This window comes from Thunnus albacares, chromosome 13 (genome assembly GCF_914725855.1).
Source record: "Thunnus albacares chromosome 13, fThuAlb1.1, whole genome shotgun sequence".
Classification (NCBI taxonomy): Eukaryota; Metazoa; Chordata; class Actinopteri; order Scombriformes; family Scombridae; genus Thunnus; species Thunnus albacares.
In genome coordinates, this window is record NC_058118.1 from 11,039,765 (window position 1) to 11,053,444 (window position 13,680).

Consider the following 13,680-nt stretch of genomic DNA (forward strand, 5'->3'; position numbering starts at 1 on the left):
TCTAAAAAAAATCACACAAAGTAATGGAAGTAATATCAATCAGTCAATCAAACTTTATTTATATAGCACCTTTCAAACAAATCAAATGCAATTCAAAGTGCTTTACAAGCGATGGACAAAATATAGGATGTTAAAAACGGATTTAAAGAGTAATGCACACCAAAGAAATTAAAAAAGCAAAAAAGATTAAATAAATAAGACAACATTAAAAGATGGTAATAAAATATAAATAATAAAAGATAATATAAGCAAAAAAATAACTAAAAAAATAAATAAAATTGTGAAATACTCCGCAAAATAAATAGATTAGTAAAATAGGTAAATGTTAATAAAAATAAAATAGAATAAAATAAAACATAAAGCATAAAAATACCTATGAGGAACTGAGAAGACAGAGAGCAGGGGGGGATAAAATGACTTTTACATGCAGGTGGAGGATAGTGTCATCCTGAAGGCAGCAATAAGAATTTGCTTGTTTAGATATGTAGGTTTAAAATGCTCATTGACTTCTTCGTCGTGATTTGTTGAGTCTTCTGTTTCATTTCAATAATATTTGAATAGATGTTTACAGGATTATGTTTCTGTCTGTTTCTGTCCCTCACTGACGGGATGTGGAGCCAGTAGATAAAAGAAAAGGTCAAAAGATTGAGTCAACAGGTGACTGAGAAAGAGAGTTTTTGAAGAAGGTTAACAACCCTCTCTTACATCCAACGTAGAGCCACGTTATGTCTGATGTGTCTGAAATCGACAATTGATTCTTTAGCTTTGGATATTCAACTCCACAAAGAAGTAGAATATGGGAAAATCAGCCAAACCATGTCCTCCGGGCCATTTTGAGCATCGTCTCTGACCAGGATAAGTGTTGAAACCCATGCAGGATGGAAAAGCAGACAGGCCTGATTCAACTCTGTATGGATTTTATTTGGAAAAAATCTACCGGAAGTTCTGTTTTTATTACCTCTAACTTGACAGCTGTGGGTATAGACTGGGCAACCTCAGACAGGTGGAGGAGACGTCCTTAAGCAGCTGAATGCACCGTGGTTGGACCTGGTCGGGCAGGACTGGGCTGGGCTGCAGGACGAGCAGCGGTGCACGCTGTGCGCGCTCGGTGCGCGGATCCTCCTGCAGCTGCTGGATTCACAGTATGAGACCAGATCCAAAACATGCTTTGGCTGTTTTTCCCATCCTGAGCATTCGCACACATGCTGGACACTTAAATGTGGACACGGGGAGGAGGACGAGGGATGTAGTTGCAATGGATTAATGAGGAGTACACATGGACTTCGATTTTTTCCTTGAGATTATTGGCTTATAATATTCATCACCCTGCTTTGGCCATGGAGAACCAAGCAGCCGAGCAGCAGAATTATGAAGATGTACAGAAAAGCGGCTATCTCCGCAAGCATAAATCAATGCACCGGCGATTCTTCGTGCTGAGGGCGGCCTCGGAGCAAGGTCCTGCTCGGCTTGAGTATTATGAGAACGAGAAGAAATTCCGCAGTAAATCACCTGTGCCCAAAAAAGTCCTGAACCTGGAGACTTGCTTCAACATCAACAAGCGGGCAGATTCCAAGAACAAGCACATGATAGTCCTTTATACCCGCAGCGAGAGCTTTGCCATCGCTGCAGACAGCGAGGAGGTCCAAAATGAGTGGTACCAAGCAATGCTGGATCTCCAGTGCAACTGTAAGATATGAAAAGTGTGATGTGATTTCTACTGTCTGTTTCTGCATCAGGCCTATCCTGCCGTAGGCTGTTTGTTCTCCATATACACTATTTGGCTCGGCCATTCCTGATTGTTCATTGCAGATCACTGGCTCGAATTGTTTGGATCTTTTTTGCTGCGGGTCCAGCTTAGTCATTTAATGTGAATAAATTAGTCTGAATAATGCAATTTGAACGGTGTGTTTTTCACCAAGAGGCAGGTGGATCCGACTGAACGGGGTAGACCAACACGTTATGGGCGGCATGTGCTGTGTTTGTGCAGCACAGTCTTAATAAGCATTGGTTTAATGCAGTTATAACCTCCGGATTATTTTATGTCAGCATAATGAAATATGATGCACAGAATAGCATCGACATGTAGTAATATTCAGATGATCGTCTTTTCTGAATGAAATGCAGCCCATTTCATACGACGGTGTATTTTTGCATGGCGCAGTGGGCATATAGCAACCATCCAAGGGATGCATCATATAGTAGTAGCCTATCGTGGTGCACTCCGCTGGTGCCTGTGTTTTTGTTTTTCTGCACAGCTCTGACTGCCGTTCGCCTAACCTACATTTCTGTTGCACGGTGCTGCTGGTAGGGAGGAGATGGCATCGTCAGTGCGCTCGCACTGTAAAATGTGTTTCTGTTGGTTATCCTCGTGTTTACGTTGTTATCCTTATGCAGGAGCTGAACACCACCATCCACCCTCCCTGTTATCCTTTGCATTTCAGTCACTGATGGGCTTGCCCGGCTCTAATGTTGATTAATGCTGGAAAACCAACGTTGATTAATAAATGCACATTAGAGTACAGACCCCCATTTTGTTAAGATTATGTCTCAGGGACAGCCACAATAAAAACACTTTTGTTAATTTAATTTGTAGTGCATACCTGTCCATAATGTGCATATGAACATACAAATGGAGAGTGACACATATTAATATATAGTTATAATGATTTCTATGCGCATCATATCTAATAAATTAAATATTTTTCTTGAGGGTGGGAGCAAACCAGTGTAGCTGTCAGTTGCTCAGTGAAGATAACAGTGACTGCTGTGTGGCAAGGAAAAACAAAAACAAAATTATAATTCTGTCATTCATGTCATGTCATTGGCATTGATCTGATCTACAGTGTATTGTTGACAATCGAGCATGCTGCTTTTCAGTAGATGTATTCTATACCTCCTAACACTTAATTAATTATAGAGCTGTAGGTTAAAAGTGAAGGTGATGAATTAGCTGCAGCACAGCTGCTTGGCTGACACAAGAGCAGACATCTTTGCATATAGCAATTTAGTAATGATTTAAAGAAAGGAATATTACTTATGACCTATTAGTGTCATTATGTTTGTTTGTCATTTTGGCTTTGATCAAAAGTTCAACAGGTTATGTGTTTCATGTAAATCTTGAGTTTTTTGGGTATTTCATAATGTATACATGATGTGTTTATTCATTCTGTGGCTTCATTTTTTAAAATTCTTTATTTTTTTCCTAGGTAAAACTCCTGAGGACTACGGCAGTAGTGGAGAGTGTAGCTCTCCATCTCCTGTTCCAACCTTCAAAGAAGTATGGCAGGTTAAGGTTTGGCCTAAAGGTCTTGGACATGCCAGGAACTTAGTGGGCATCTACCGGCTGTGCCTAACTGACAAGACAGTCAACTTTGTCAAAATCAACTCTGATGTGGCCGCGGTGGTGTTGCAGTTGATGAATGTTCGCAGGTGTGGCCATTCAGAGAATTTCTTCTTCATTGAGGTGGGTCGCTCAGCGATTACTGGCCCTGGAGAGTTCTGGATGCAGGTGGATGACTCTGTGGTGGCTCAGAACATGCATGAGACCCTGCTGGAAGCCATGAAGGCTCTAAGTGAAGAGTTCCGTCAGCGCAGTAAATCCCAATCTGTGGGAACGTCGTGTGGAGGCGGCACTGCTTCAAACCCCATCAGTGTCCCGAGCCGTCGTCATCATCCAAATCTGCCACCCAGCCAGGTGGGCTTCTCCAGACGAGCCCGCACAGAGACTCCTGGGACAGGAGGCAGCAGCACCAGCACATCACCTACGTCACGCCATGGATTCCCGAGGGCACGAACTGCCAGCATTGGGGCCAGGTCAGAGGAGGGTGGAGCAAGTGCCAAAGGAACATGGGCCAGTTCCAGCCCAAGTCTTAATGGTTCCTGCTCAACTACGCCAACACTGAGGCCCAAGCCCACCAGGGCCCCAACCCCTGCTAAGATTACCCTCAGTCTTGCACGTTACACACCAAACCCTGCTCCCTCTCCTGCACCAAGTCTGTCCTCCAGTTCTGGTCATGGCTCAGAGTGTGGTCTGGTGGGGGCAGCAGTGGGAGGCATGACAGTCTGCTCCTACCCTCGTGTTTCTCAGAGAGTTTCTGTTTCGGGTTCACCAAGCGACTACGGCTCCTCAGATGAATATGGTTCCAGTCCTGGGGAACACTCTCTGCTCGTGCCTAGTCTGTCTGGACATCATGTACATGGAGAAGGCTCCTCCAGCTATATAGTCATGGGACAGCGAGAAGGTCTCCTTGGTTCCCATCATCGCTCCAAAGGCCGACGGATTTTGCGGCGCTCATCCAGTCGGGAATCTGAGGCAGAACGCAGACTACTAAGTAAGAGGGCTTCCCTTCCTTTGGCAGCCCATGAACGACTGACCCCACATAGAAAAGATGAAGATGATGAGGATGATGAAGAATATGCCATCATGTCGCAGAGTGCTAACAGAGACAGACCTGATTTGCACCATGGCTCAGGGAGTCTGGCAGTGGGGGGTGGGCAGCTTGATGTGGTAGGGGAGAATAGGAAGAGGGCTGACAAAAGCAGGAGAGAAGTGGATGCGGGAGCAGCTTTGGATAGTGGCTATATGTCAATGCTGCCTGGAGTGACATCTCCTCCTGTTTCACTATCTCTCTCGATAGGTATGTCTGATGCCAGTGCTAAACCTGGGGCAGATGATGAATACATGGCCATGACCCCCAACAACAGCGTGTCCCCCCCTCAACACATCCGCCAGCCCAGCTCAGAGGGCTACATGGTCATGTCCCCCAATAGTAGCAGCTCCACAGACCTACATGGACTGGGCATGTGGGATAGCAGGGCGAGCATGGAGAGCCGGGCTGCCAGTGACTATATGAACATCTCACCTGTCAGCAGCCGCTCTGCCTGCAGCACACCACCTTCCCACCCTGAGCAACACCAACTGCAACCAAAAATGTTCAATTCCTACTTCTCCCTGCCACGAGCTTATCAACATACTCTCTATACTCGCTTTGAGGAGGATTTAAACAAAGGGGAAGGAAAAAAGGACAGCAGTGGGCATGATGGTGCTGGAAGGGGAGGGGGAGTGGGATACAGCAAGAGAAACAAAATAGCAGTGGGCTCTGCAGGAGGCTGCCAACTCTCCATGTCTTCTTCTTCTTTCTCCTCCAGCTCAGCCAGCAGTGAAAGCCTAGAAGACAAGTCCATATCGGCAGGGAGAGGGTTAAGTTTATTAAGAACTGGAGCAGAATACAAGAGTGCGGGAACAAGCACAAAAGATGGCCGTCACCACCAAAAACGTGGTTCAAGTAGTAAGAGCCCAAAGCAACAAAGGAGGGGCCGTCCCCTCAGTGTGTCTTCAGACATTACTAAAGCAAACACCCTGCCCAGGGTGAAGGAGAATCTGCCGCCACTGGTGTCTCAGAACGTCGGTGAGTATGTCAGTATTGTGTTCAAGGAAGACAATAAGTATAACGGAGGAAGACGTGCGGGGTCCGAACGTAGGCAACCTGTGATCCATGGAACCTTAAGGCCCATGAATCAACCACTCCTCTGCCACGATAATCCTGCTAACCTTCCCCGCAGCTTCTCTGCACCGTTGTCCACCTCTGCTGAATATGTCAGCATGGATTTAGGGAAGTCCTCAACCCCCCTGACTCCTGTTAGGTCCACATTCAGCACCCCACAGGGCCCACCAGCTGTTGCCCCCAAGGCCCGACATGAACACGGCACGTCCTCTCCTCTGGCTGCAGAGGGCAACGCCGGGTACCGATCAAAAGGAAAGATGGCAGAAATGCCAACAGACATCACTACACCTTTTATGGACAACAAAGGTTCAGATCCCAGCATTTCAGCAAGACCTGCCATCCACTCTGGTCAATCCGTGTCCATGGAGCAGGAGACAGGTTTAGGCTTTTCTCCAGTCAAGTCCTTCCAGTCTCCTGAGCGGAGCAGCAGACTGGTCCGAGGTGATCCGCAGGGACGGCGAAGCCACCGTTCAGAGACATTTAACTCACCTCCCTCTCTGCCACGCCACCCACCCTCTTCTACCTCCCTCTTCCCAGAGGGCAGCCAGGCAGCGAGCCATCGGCATGGTTTGGACTGCTCACTGTGGGAGGACGGGCAGGCAGCTAGTTTGTCTGCCACACCTCCACCACAAGCCTCCACCTCATCGTCTGAACAAGGCCTTAACTATATTGACCTTGACTTGGCCATTAAGGAGAGCCCTCAAGCTGGAGTGGAGCGTACCTCTGCCGCCTACAACATTGGAGGAAGCGCTATGGGTAGCAGTGCTGGCTCCAGCCTCAACACTTATGCCAGTATTGATTTCTATAAGTCAGAAGAACTGAGAGCACACCAGAATAGTAGAAACGACAGTCAAGGTAAGCACTACTAGTCTGCAAACCCATCTCATTTTAAACATCTATTTATTTGGGTGTGTAAAGAAAAATTTCCATCTATCATAACATCTAAGGTGGATTTTGTGTGCTGAGCTCCCTATATTCACATGCACCATCTTTTATGATATTATAGTATGAGGAACCTTGCATAAGGTTGTCTGTAGTGGCACCTATATTTGTTCTGCTTGTAAACAATCAGGTTTTTGGTGTCAGTTCTGGCCTCACAACTAAAAGACTCAGTGGTTACTGTAACAAACAAGACATTGTAGTGTTGAAGATCCTACTTAAAATTAATCAATCATACTAATTAATACAGTAGTTGCATCAATACAATACAGGACAATGATGGAAATTATTTTAAAACAATGAAAAAAATAGTTTCTGATGTGATTTCTGAAACTGAAAATTGAATAGTTATATTAGGACGAAACATGCACTTGTCAATGACCTTAAAAAAGAATCCAGTGTATTTTACCATATGTCTCCTCCTCTGTCAGTAGAAGACGCTGAAGAAGTAGAAGAAACTCTTTTTTCAGTATTCTTAATGTATTCATTGCAAAACTGGCTGATGACAGCCAAATTATACTCAAAATTATGCTTTTTATTTAAGATGCATTGTCTTTAAGTGTTATAAGAACAAATTAAAGTGAAATAAATATTTCCAAAAAGGTGAAAGGGAAAACTATATGATTCCTGGTAATATTTGTCAGGCTGGATGTAACCGTTTTATGTGATGTGCATAATCCACAGACAAAACTCATGTCTGGCTCTTAGTCACTCCTTCCCCTTTCATCCTTTACTGATGTGTACCTTTGCTTCTAGCTGGTGGGCAGCGCTGTGTTTCCAGGCTGTGGGTTGTCTGTAGAGTCTCTTATTATCACAAGTGGGTGTTCAGAGAGCAAAGCCAATTGATTTGTCTGCTGGTAATGAGCCATTTCACATAAATGGAGGTAGAGGGGACAGAACATGGACCAGGTGTTTATGTTTATGTGTGGGTGTGCTATCGGCTGCAGGATTTCACATGGCAGCTCTGAGGTTTCCCTCACATTGTGCGCAGATGAAAATTATTTCACGGTTAGTGTTAAGTATATTTTTGATTGATGTATACTGAAGTACATTAGAGATGAATTGCTTTTACATGTCAAGAAATGAAAGAAAAAGCTCTAAGAGGGATATTTACATTAAAATACAAATATACAGGTAAAGGTTAATCAAACTAAATGTAAATGGAACAAACAACTTGTGCTTCTTATTTATTCAGAGCAGGTACAACATTTGCATGATTGATTTATCTAATGCCATTCAGTCTCTACGTGTGCATGTATAATCATAATAATTGCCTAATTATTGTAATTGGGGATAGTTTATTTATGCATTTAACATGCATAGCAAGGAAACGAAGGCTCTGTTAACATTCTGTAAATTACTCTTTCATGTCATTTTCACACTGCGATTAATGATTGAATGTGCCTCTTCTCCCATAAGCTACGAACTGTTTATTCCACTTTCATTAACTGCAGCCATATTGTAATCATGGAACTCAATATATTAAGCCTGGATGTATGGAAGATGGTGAATGTCAAAACTGTGCATGCACTGCAGTTTATAAAACTTCAAATACACAGGCTTGTTTTGTTTTTTTTGTTTTTTATGTCCAATCAACACTCAAATAATGCTGCCAATATCACATCACTGCACCTGTTTTAATTACAATTTAATTAGACTTTCAAATGAAATGTTTATTAAAAAAAACATAATTAGATTAAGATGTTAATTTGTGCCCCATGTTTTAATTGTAGTATTGCCAAAGCAGCATTATGAGCAAAGTGTTAATGTTAACATAGCTGAAGACTTTTTGGCTCTATAGACACTTAAAAGTTTAATGTCTGACGTATTTGGAGGAGAGATACAAAGTCTGGTTCAGTGATGCCTGATGTTTTTAAATAGTTTATTATCTTTGTTTAATCTTTCATCTTACACCAATATGAATACTTATTAGTGAACAACACTACAGCCTACCTCTGTTCCAGAGCTGGTGAACTTCATATACTCCAATTGAATATTAACCAGACAGATAAGTTCAGTGTAAAACTGTAATGATGAATACTTGCATTGAAAAACAGAGCAGATGGACCTCTATAGAAGAGTGTAGACACAGATATCTAGTAAAGTATTCACAAAAGAATACAAAAACATGTACAGGTGAACTTATCTTCCTCAGCTGGTTGGAAAACCAGGAAATAGTGCAGATGATTTCTCTTTTACACAGCCGGAGCGATGAGGTTACAGACAATCATTTGGCTCTCAAAGTGGTCGGAGCAAGTGGTTAGACTGACTCAGTGCTACTCAAACCGCAGGTTGATTTATCAGCACTTTTGCCTGAGCTTCCCTTGATGTATAAACTATTTGTGGTTGCTTGGGGAGGTTATTCTTTAATAGTTATTTTATACGGTAACTCCGCTTCTCTGTAAACCACAAGAGAAAAAAATCATTGTAATTGCAAGCTGTTAATTATAATGCTCAGATGTTTGCTTGCTGCCACTGCCTTTATTTTGCTGACATAGCTCTTTATGTTGTTTGGGTGGTTCATTAAAAAGAAGAAACGGTTCAAAATCCCTGGAACTGACACAAAGATAAGACACATAATATTGACATCTGCAACAGTGTGCATGAGACTCCAATCAGAAAATCCTTTCAGAAAGATATCATGCGTCATGTGATATTTACCCAAACAGCAAGAAGGATCTTTAGATTCAACAAAAGCAATATGTTTTAGAGAATATAGTGTTGTATGTTAGTATGTTTAGACTGCATCACCTTCTGTAACATTTTGTGTGGTATAATATTGAATATAATGCCAATTACAATAATAAGTAGAGAAACTTAAATTCCTGCCTGCCTCTGATTCTTTTCTTCCAGATTCTTGATTTGCGTCCTCATCTTGAAGCTGAGTGTGATGCTGGTGCAACAGCTCCACACTCAGTCTGTGAGTGGATGGTCGGCAGCCCGATCTGTTGCCACAACAGAACTGTACACTGGAGTCTGAACACTGGAAACCTGGAAAACTCATCCCCAACCCGTCTGCTGTTTTCTGTCAACCAAACGTGTGCCAAACACACACACACACACACACACACACACACACACACACACACACACACACACACACACACACACACACACACACAGACACAGGGTAAAGAAAAGGTTTTGTTTTTTGCCTTGTTTTGAATAAAAATGACATTTGACCATCTTTTAACTTAATGTAATATGGATAAACAATGACAATTTGACACAATCACTCCAACAATCATGCAGGAAAAGTCATAGTTCAACAAGGCTTTCAGGGAATCATACAAGATGTTGTTGTATCTAGACTTAATGTTTGATGGTGCCACATCTTCTCAAGATATACTCTAAGAACAATTTAAATGATTTTGATTGGTACATGAGCAAATCTATTGAAGTGTAACTCAAGGCTCAAAATGGCAGCTGGTACATTGACACAATCTCAGCTGCATTTTGGAGTCCCGTGGAAACCTTAAATCCACAAGGTTTATATTTTTGTATCATCGGCCTTTGTCCGTATTCTAAGTTAGATGATCATCAGGTGTCACTTTGATTCAAAATAAGAAGGAAATACAGCTTGGCAGAGGTTTCACACACTCATACACTTTGTCACTGTAAACATATTTAATTTATTATACACAGTTGCCCAAAAAAGCCTTTATACTTTTTGACCGCTTTTCTTGTGCTACTGCTAAAAAATCCTTAATTTCTGAGGTGTAATATAGTACACTTCTTTGGCATTGAAATCATGTTATATAAATAAAATCTAGATATAATGTTTTATGTTTCCTGTCAGGTTCTCCACACAAGTAGAAAATGGTTGTGTGAAAATCCCACACAGCTTATGCAATCTTTGTGAAATCCATAGGAGTGTATAATGGGACATTATAACAGGACATTATATGACTACATATGCATTTTCAGATTGCAGTTGACATCTGTCAGCTCAGATCTTTAGGTTGCAACTGATGAAACAACGGTTTTCTTTTTATCCTTTCATAATGGTCATGCTGTAATTTTGTGTTTTTCACACACAATTAAGTTTTATCCCTAAAGCTCCAGATGTGCATTTGCACCAGATACATGCTTATACAGCCCCAGTTTTGATTATGCATAAACTAAGCATGTCCTGTCATGTCCTGTGGCTGATTGTCAAATGTTGTCAGTATAAAGGTTTAGTCAAAGCATCTCGGCTGTATTTTAGAGTATTTGGTGGATTCCCTTATACAGGATTCCCTTATACTGCCCTGTATCCTTCTTAAAAATAATTTCTGCACTGCATTAAACAAAATTTGGCCATTTTCATCCTGAAATATATATAATTATATTAACACACTTACACTTTAATAATTTAGTGTGTGCAAACTGCAGCTAAGAAACAAACAGAAAAATGACATTTCCTTGGAGGTACCCAATGCTGTATTTGTGTTGCAGCTTAAATGCTGCAGGAAAAGTCACATTAAAGCCAGTTTTTTATGCAGCATGACAGTATTTTAAGGAAATGATTGATGTGACATAGATCCTGTAGAAAAGCAGTCCCAGATGCATTCATTCAATAATAACAGTATGCAACATTGCATAAAAATGGCCAAATTAACATAACATTCTTCTGCTGTGCATGTAAACAACTTAATCAAATTGTTTTCAATAACGCAGTAAGAACAATAATTAGATTGTATGTATGTAAATGTTCTCACTGGGATGTGCTGAAGCGGCCTGATAACAGACTTGTTAGTGAGGGAAACAGAATACTGCAGTTTTGAAAAGCAAACATTTTTAAATACAGTAGCTACAGCCTAAATATGAAATCACACCTATGACAGATTTGCCAGCAAGATGACAGGATACAAATGATTTTTTATCTATTTGAATTTCAAATATCCACATGAATTTTAGCACTTGAGTTGATTACAACCAAATAAGATTTAATGCATTATGAATGTGAATGTGGAGCACAAAAAAACGTGCAAAAAGTCAAAGTGTAAATACTTTTTTGGCAACTGTGCTTTTCTATTATAACTGTATATTATACTATAGTATATACTATAGTATACAAGTAGAACAACATTAACTATAGTACATACTGTAGTTTGTTTTCCTCATTTGCATAACAGTTAACACAATTCTAATATAAAGTGACACATTACAATGGTATATAAGATCTACAGTATACATATAATGATTAATACTATATAGCCTAGATATCTATATACTCTTTTATAAAGTGCCTCATTTTTGATTGTAGCTGTTTTTACACAGGTAATCTTAAAATGGGTTGTTTCTCTCCCGAGTCTAAATTGTGAATATGTTTTAACTTTTCAGAAGACAGACGGTATATTGCTATCAGTAAATCATAATCAAATTGCCTTACTGTGTTTTATCAGAAACATGAAAAAAAAAATCTCATTTTACTTTTTTGCGGTGCCTAACACTTCAGCCACGATGTAAGCACTCCCTCGCTCTTTCGTTTGGCTTCGTCAAGCTGAGGTTTGGCCAAAAAAACCACACACACACACACAAACACACACAAAAAAGACCATCTATTTCTCTCTGTCTCTCTCTCTCTCTTTGTAGTTTCACACCCTGGGATGTATCCACACCAGGTCTTACTGTCCATTTTTTAAAAATCTTATCCACTACCAACCAGCCCCTTGTTCATCCATCTGAGGTGATTGTTAGTGCAGGAAATAAACAAATAAATAGATAAGTTGTCCACTAATAAAATAGATTTACTCCGTATTGGACAGAAAATCAAATATATGCACTAATTTAGGTTTGCAGTATATTTTGTACCTCAAAACAAACATGAACGAAGGGGATTTGAACTCCTTAGAGCAGCCGGCACTGGCGGTCGACTGCTAAAACAGTATTAACACGCTTGTGTATTGTGATTATTATTTGGATGTGGATCCAGTTCCCAGAGGTGTGAATATTACTTCCTTTTTCTCACACTCTCTCTTTTTCTCTCTGCACTTAAACGTGTGACTCGGTCTAAACTATGAGACAGTGCCATTCCTGCTCACAACACACTCATTACTTTCTCATTGCTTCCATTTATAACATTTCTGCTGCTGTCAAACAAATTGCCAAAAAAAAAAGAGAAAAAAATACGAAGTCTGACCACAATTCAAAGATCTACTCTAAAGATGATTTGTAAAGAGTAGACATACAAAATCAGTCATAGATCTGATTTAAAAGAAGAAAAAAAAATCCCTTTTTCACTTGATAGCCACTGGGCCAAAAGATATGTTTTGAAAATTTCAATGGAGTCAAACGTTTTTTAAGCAAACAGTGTTTTTCTTAAGGTAATGTGACTTATAGTTGATGACTGGTTGCGTACTGTATCCAGAGCCGCTGGAGGAGTTTGGCTAGTTTGTGACATTAGTTATAATGTACATTGAATCAGTTGGAAGCAAATATTTTAAAAAATCGTGTTGCAATGCCAAACACTTAACTAATTGCGATAAACAAGCTCTTTCAATCCAGGGCTCTGGCTGTGTGTATACAGGGTACAAATGAAGAAGGCTTTCTTGATGTATTTTTGACACTGGTAGCTTTTCCCACATTTAGATTGAATCTTTTATTTTTCACGAGGCTCGCTAACCAAATCATTTTGACCTGGTTGCAGATATTATATACATAACTGCACTTGCACGCTGTTCCACATAAAAACTGATTTGAGTCTTTTAATCCTAGAGGTAAAAAAGGGTGCAGATACTTACTCAGTTAATAGTTTCCTCACTCGGCGACAACATGACTGACAGATTTATAAATCAAAATCCAGCCCTCGACTCGCATCTGAAAGGACACTCAAGTGCCTGGCTGTGATTACCGGTGTCTGGTTATTAATCAGTTATGTTCTGTCACTTTCAGTTATCTCAATGATAGAAAGAGATAGAGAAAAATTCAAACCAGCTCCTGGAAAACCAAGTCTTCCACACATTTATTTAGTATTCAGAGATGTGCAACACCTGGGTGACATTTCCCTCATGAAGTTTTCTGTGTGAATTGTGATCTCTGAGCTTCAGACTTGAGACGTGTGACCATGCAGGGTTGAAGACCTCTGACACTGAACTAAAACAAAGCTTAATTTTTGAAAATCTGGTTCTTTTACCATCGAACCGAAACATCTTTTAATTTGACTTATCAGAGAGATTAAATCTCGTCATGCTGGAGCGGTATTTGTCGGGAACTTTGTCGCATCTGAATCCTATGAGATGAAAAAAACATGCCG

General features: G+C 40.7%; 1 protein-coding gene across 1 annotated transcript; it reads left to right on the forward strand.

Moving 5' to 3' along the window:
• The first annotated feature begins 323 nt into the window (after positions 1-323).
• si:ch211-284e13.4 (insulin receptor substrate 1-B) lies at positions 324-9,378 on the forward strand. The gene is made up of 3 exons (XM_044370644.1): positions 324-1,686; positions 3,207-6,359; positions 9,297-9,378. Exons 1-3 carry the CDS (start codon positions 1,338-1,340, stop codon positions 9,302-9,304), a joined length of 3,510 nt encoding a protein of 1,169 aa, XP_044226579.1. The 5' UTR covers positions 324-1,337; the 3' UTR covers positions 9,305-9,378.
• Positions 9,379-13,680: the final 4,302 nt, after the last annotated feature.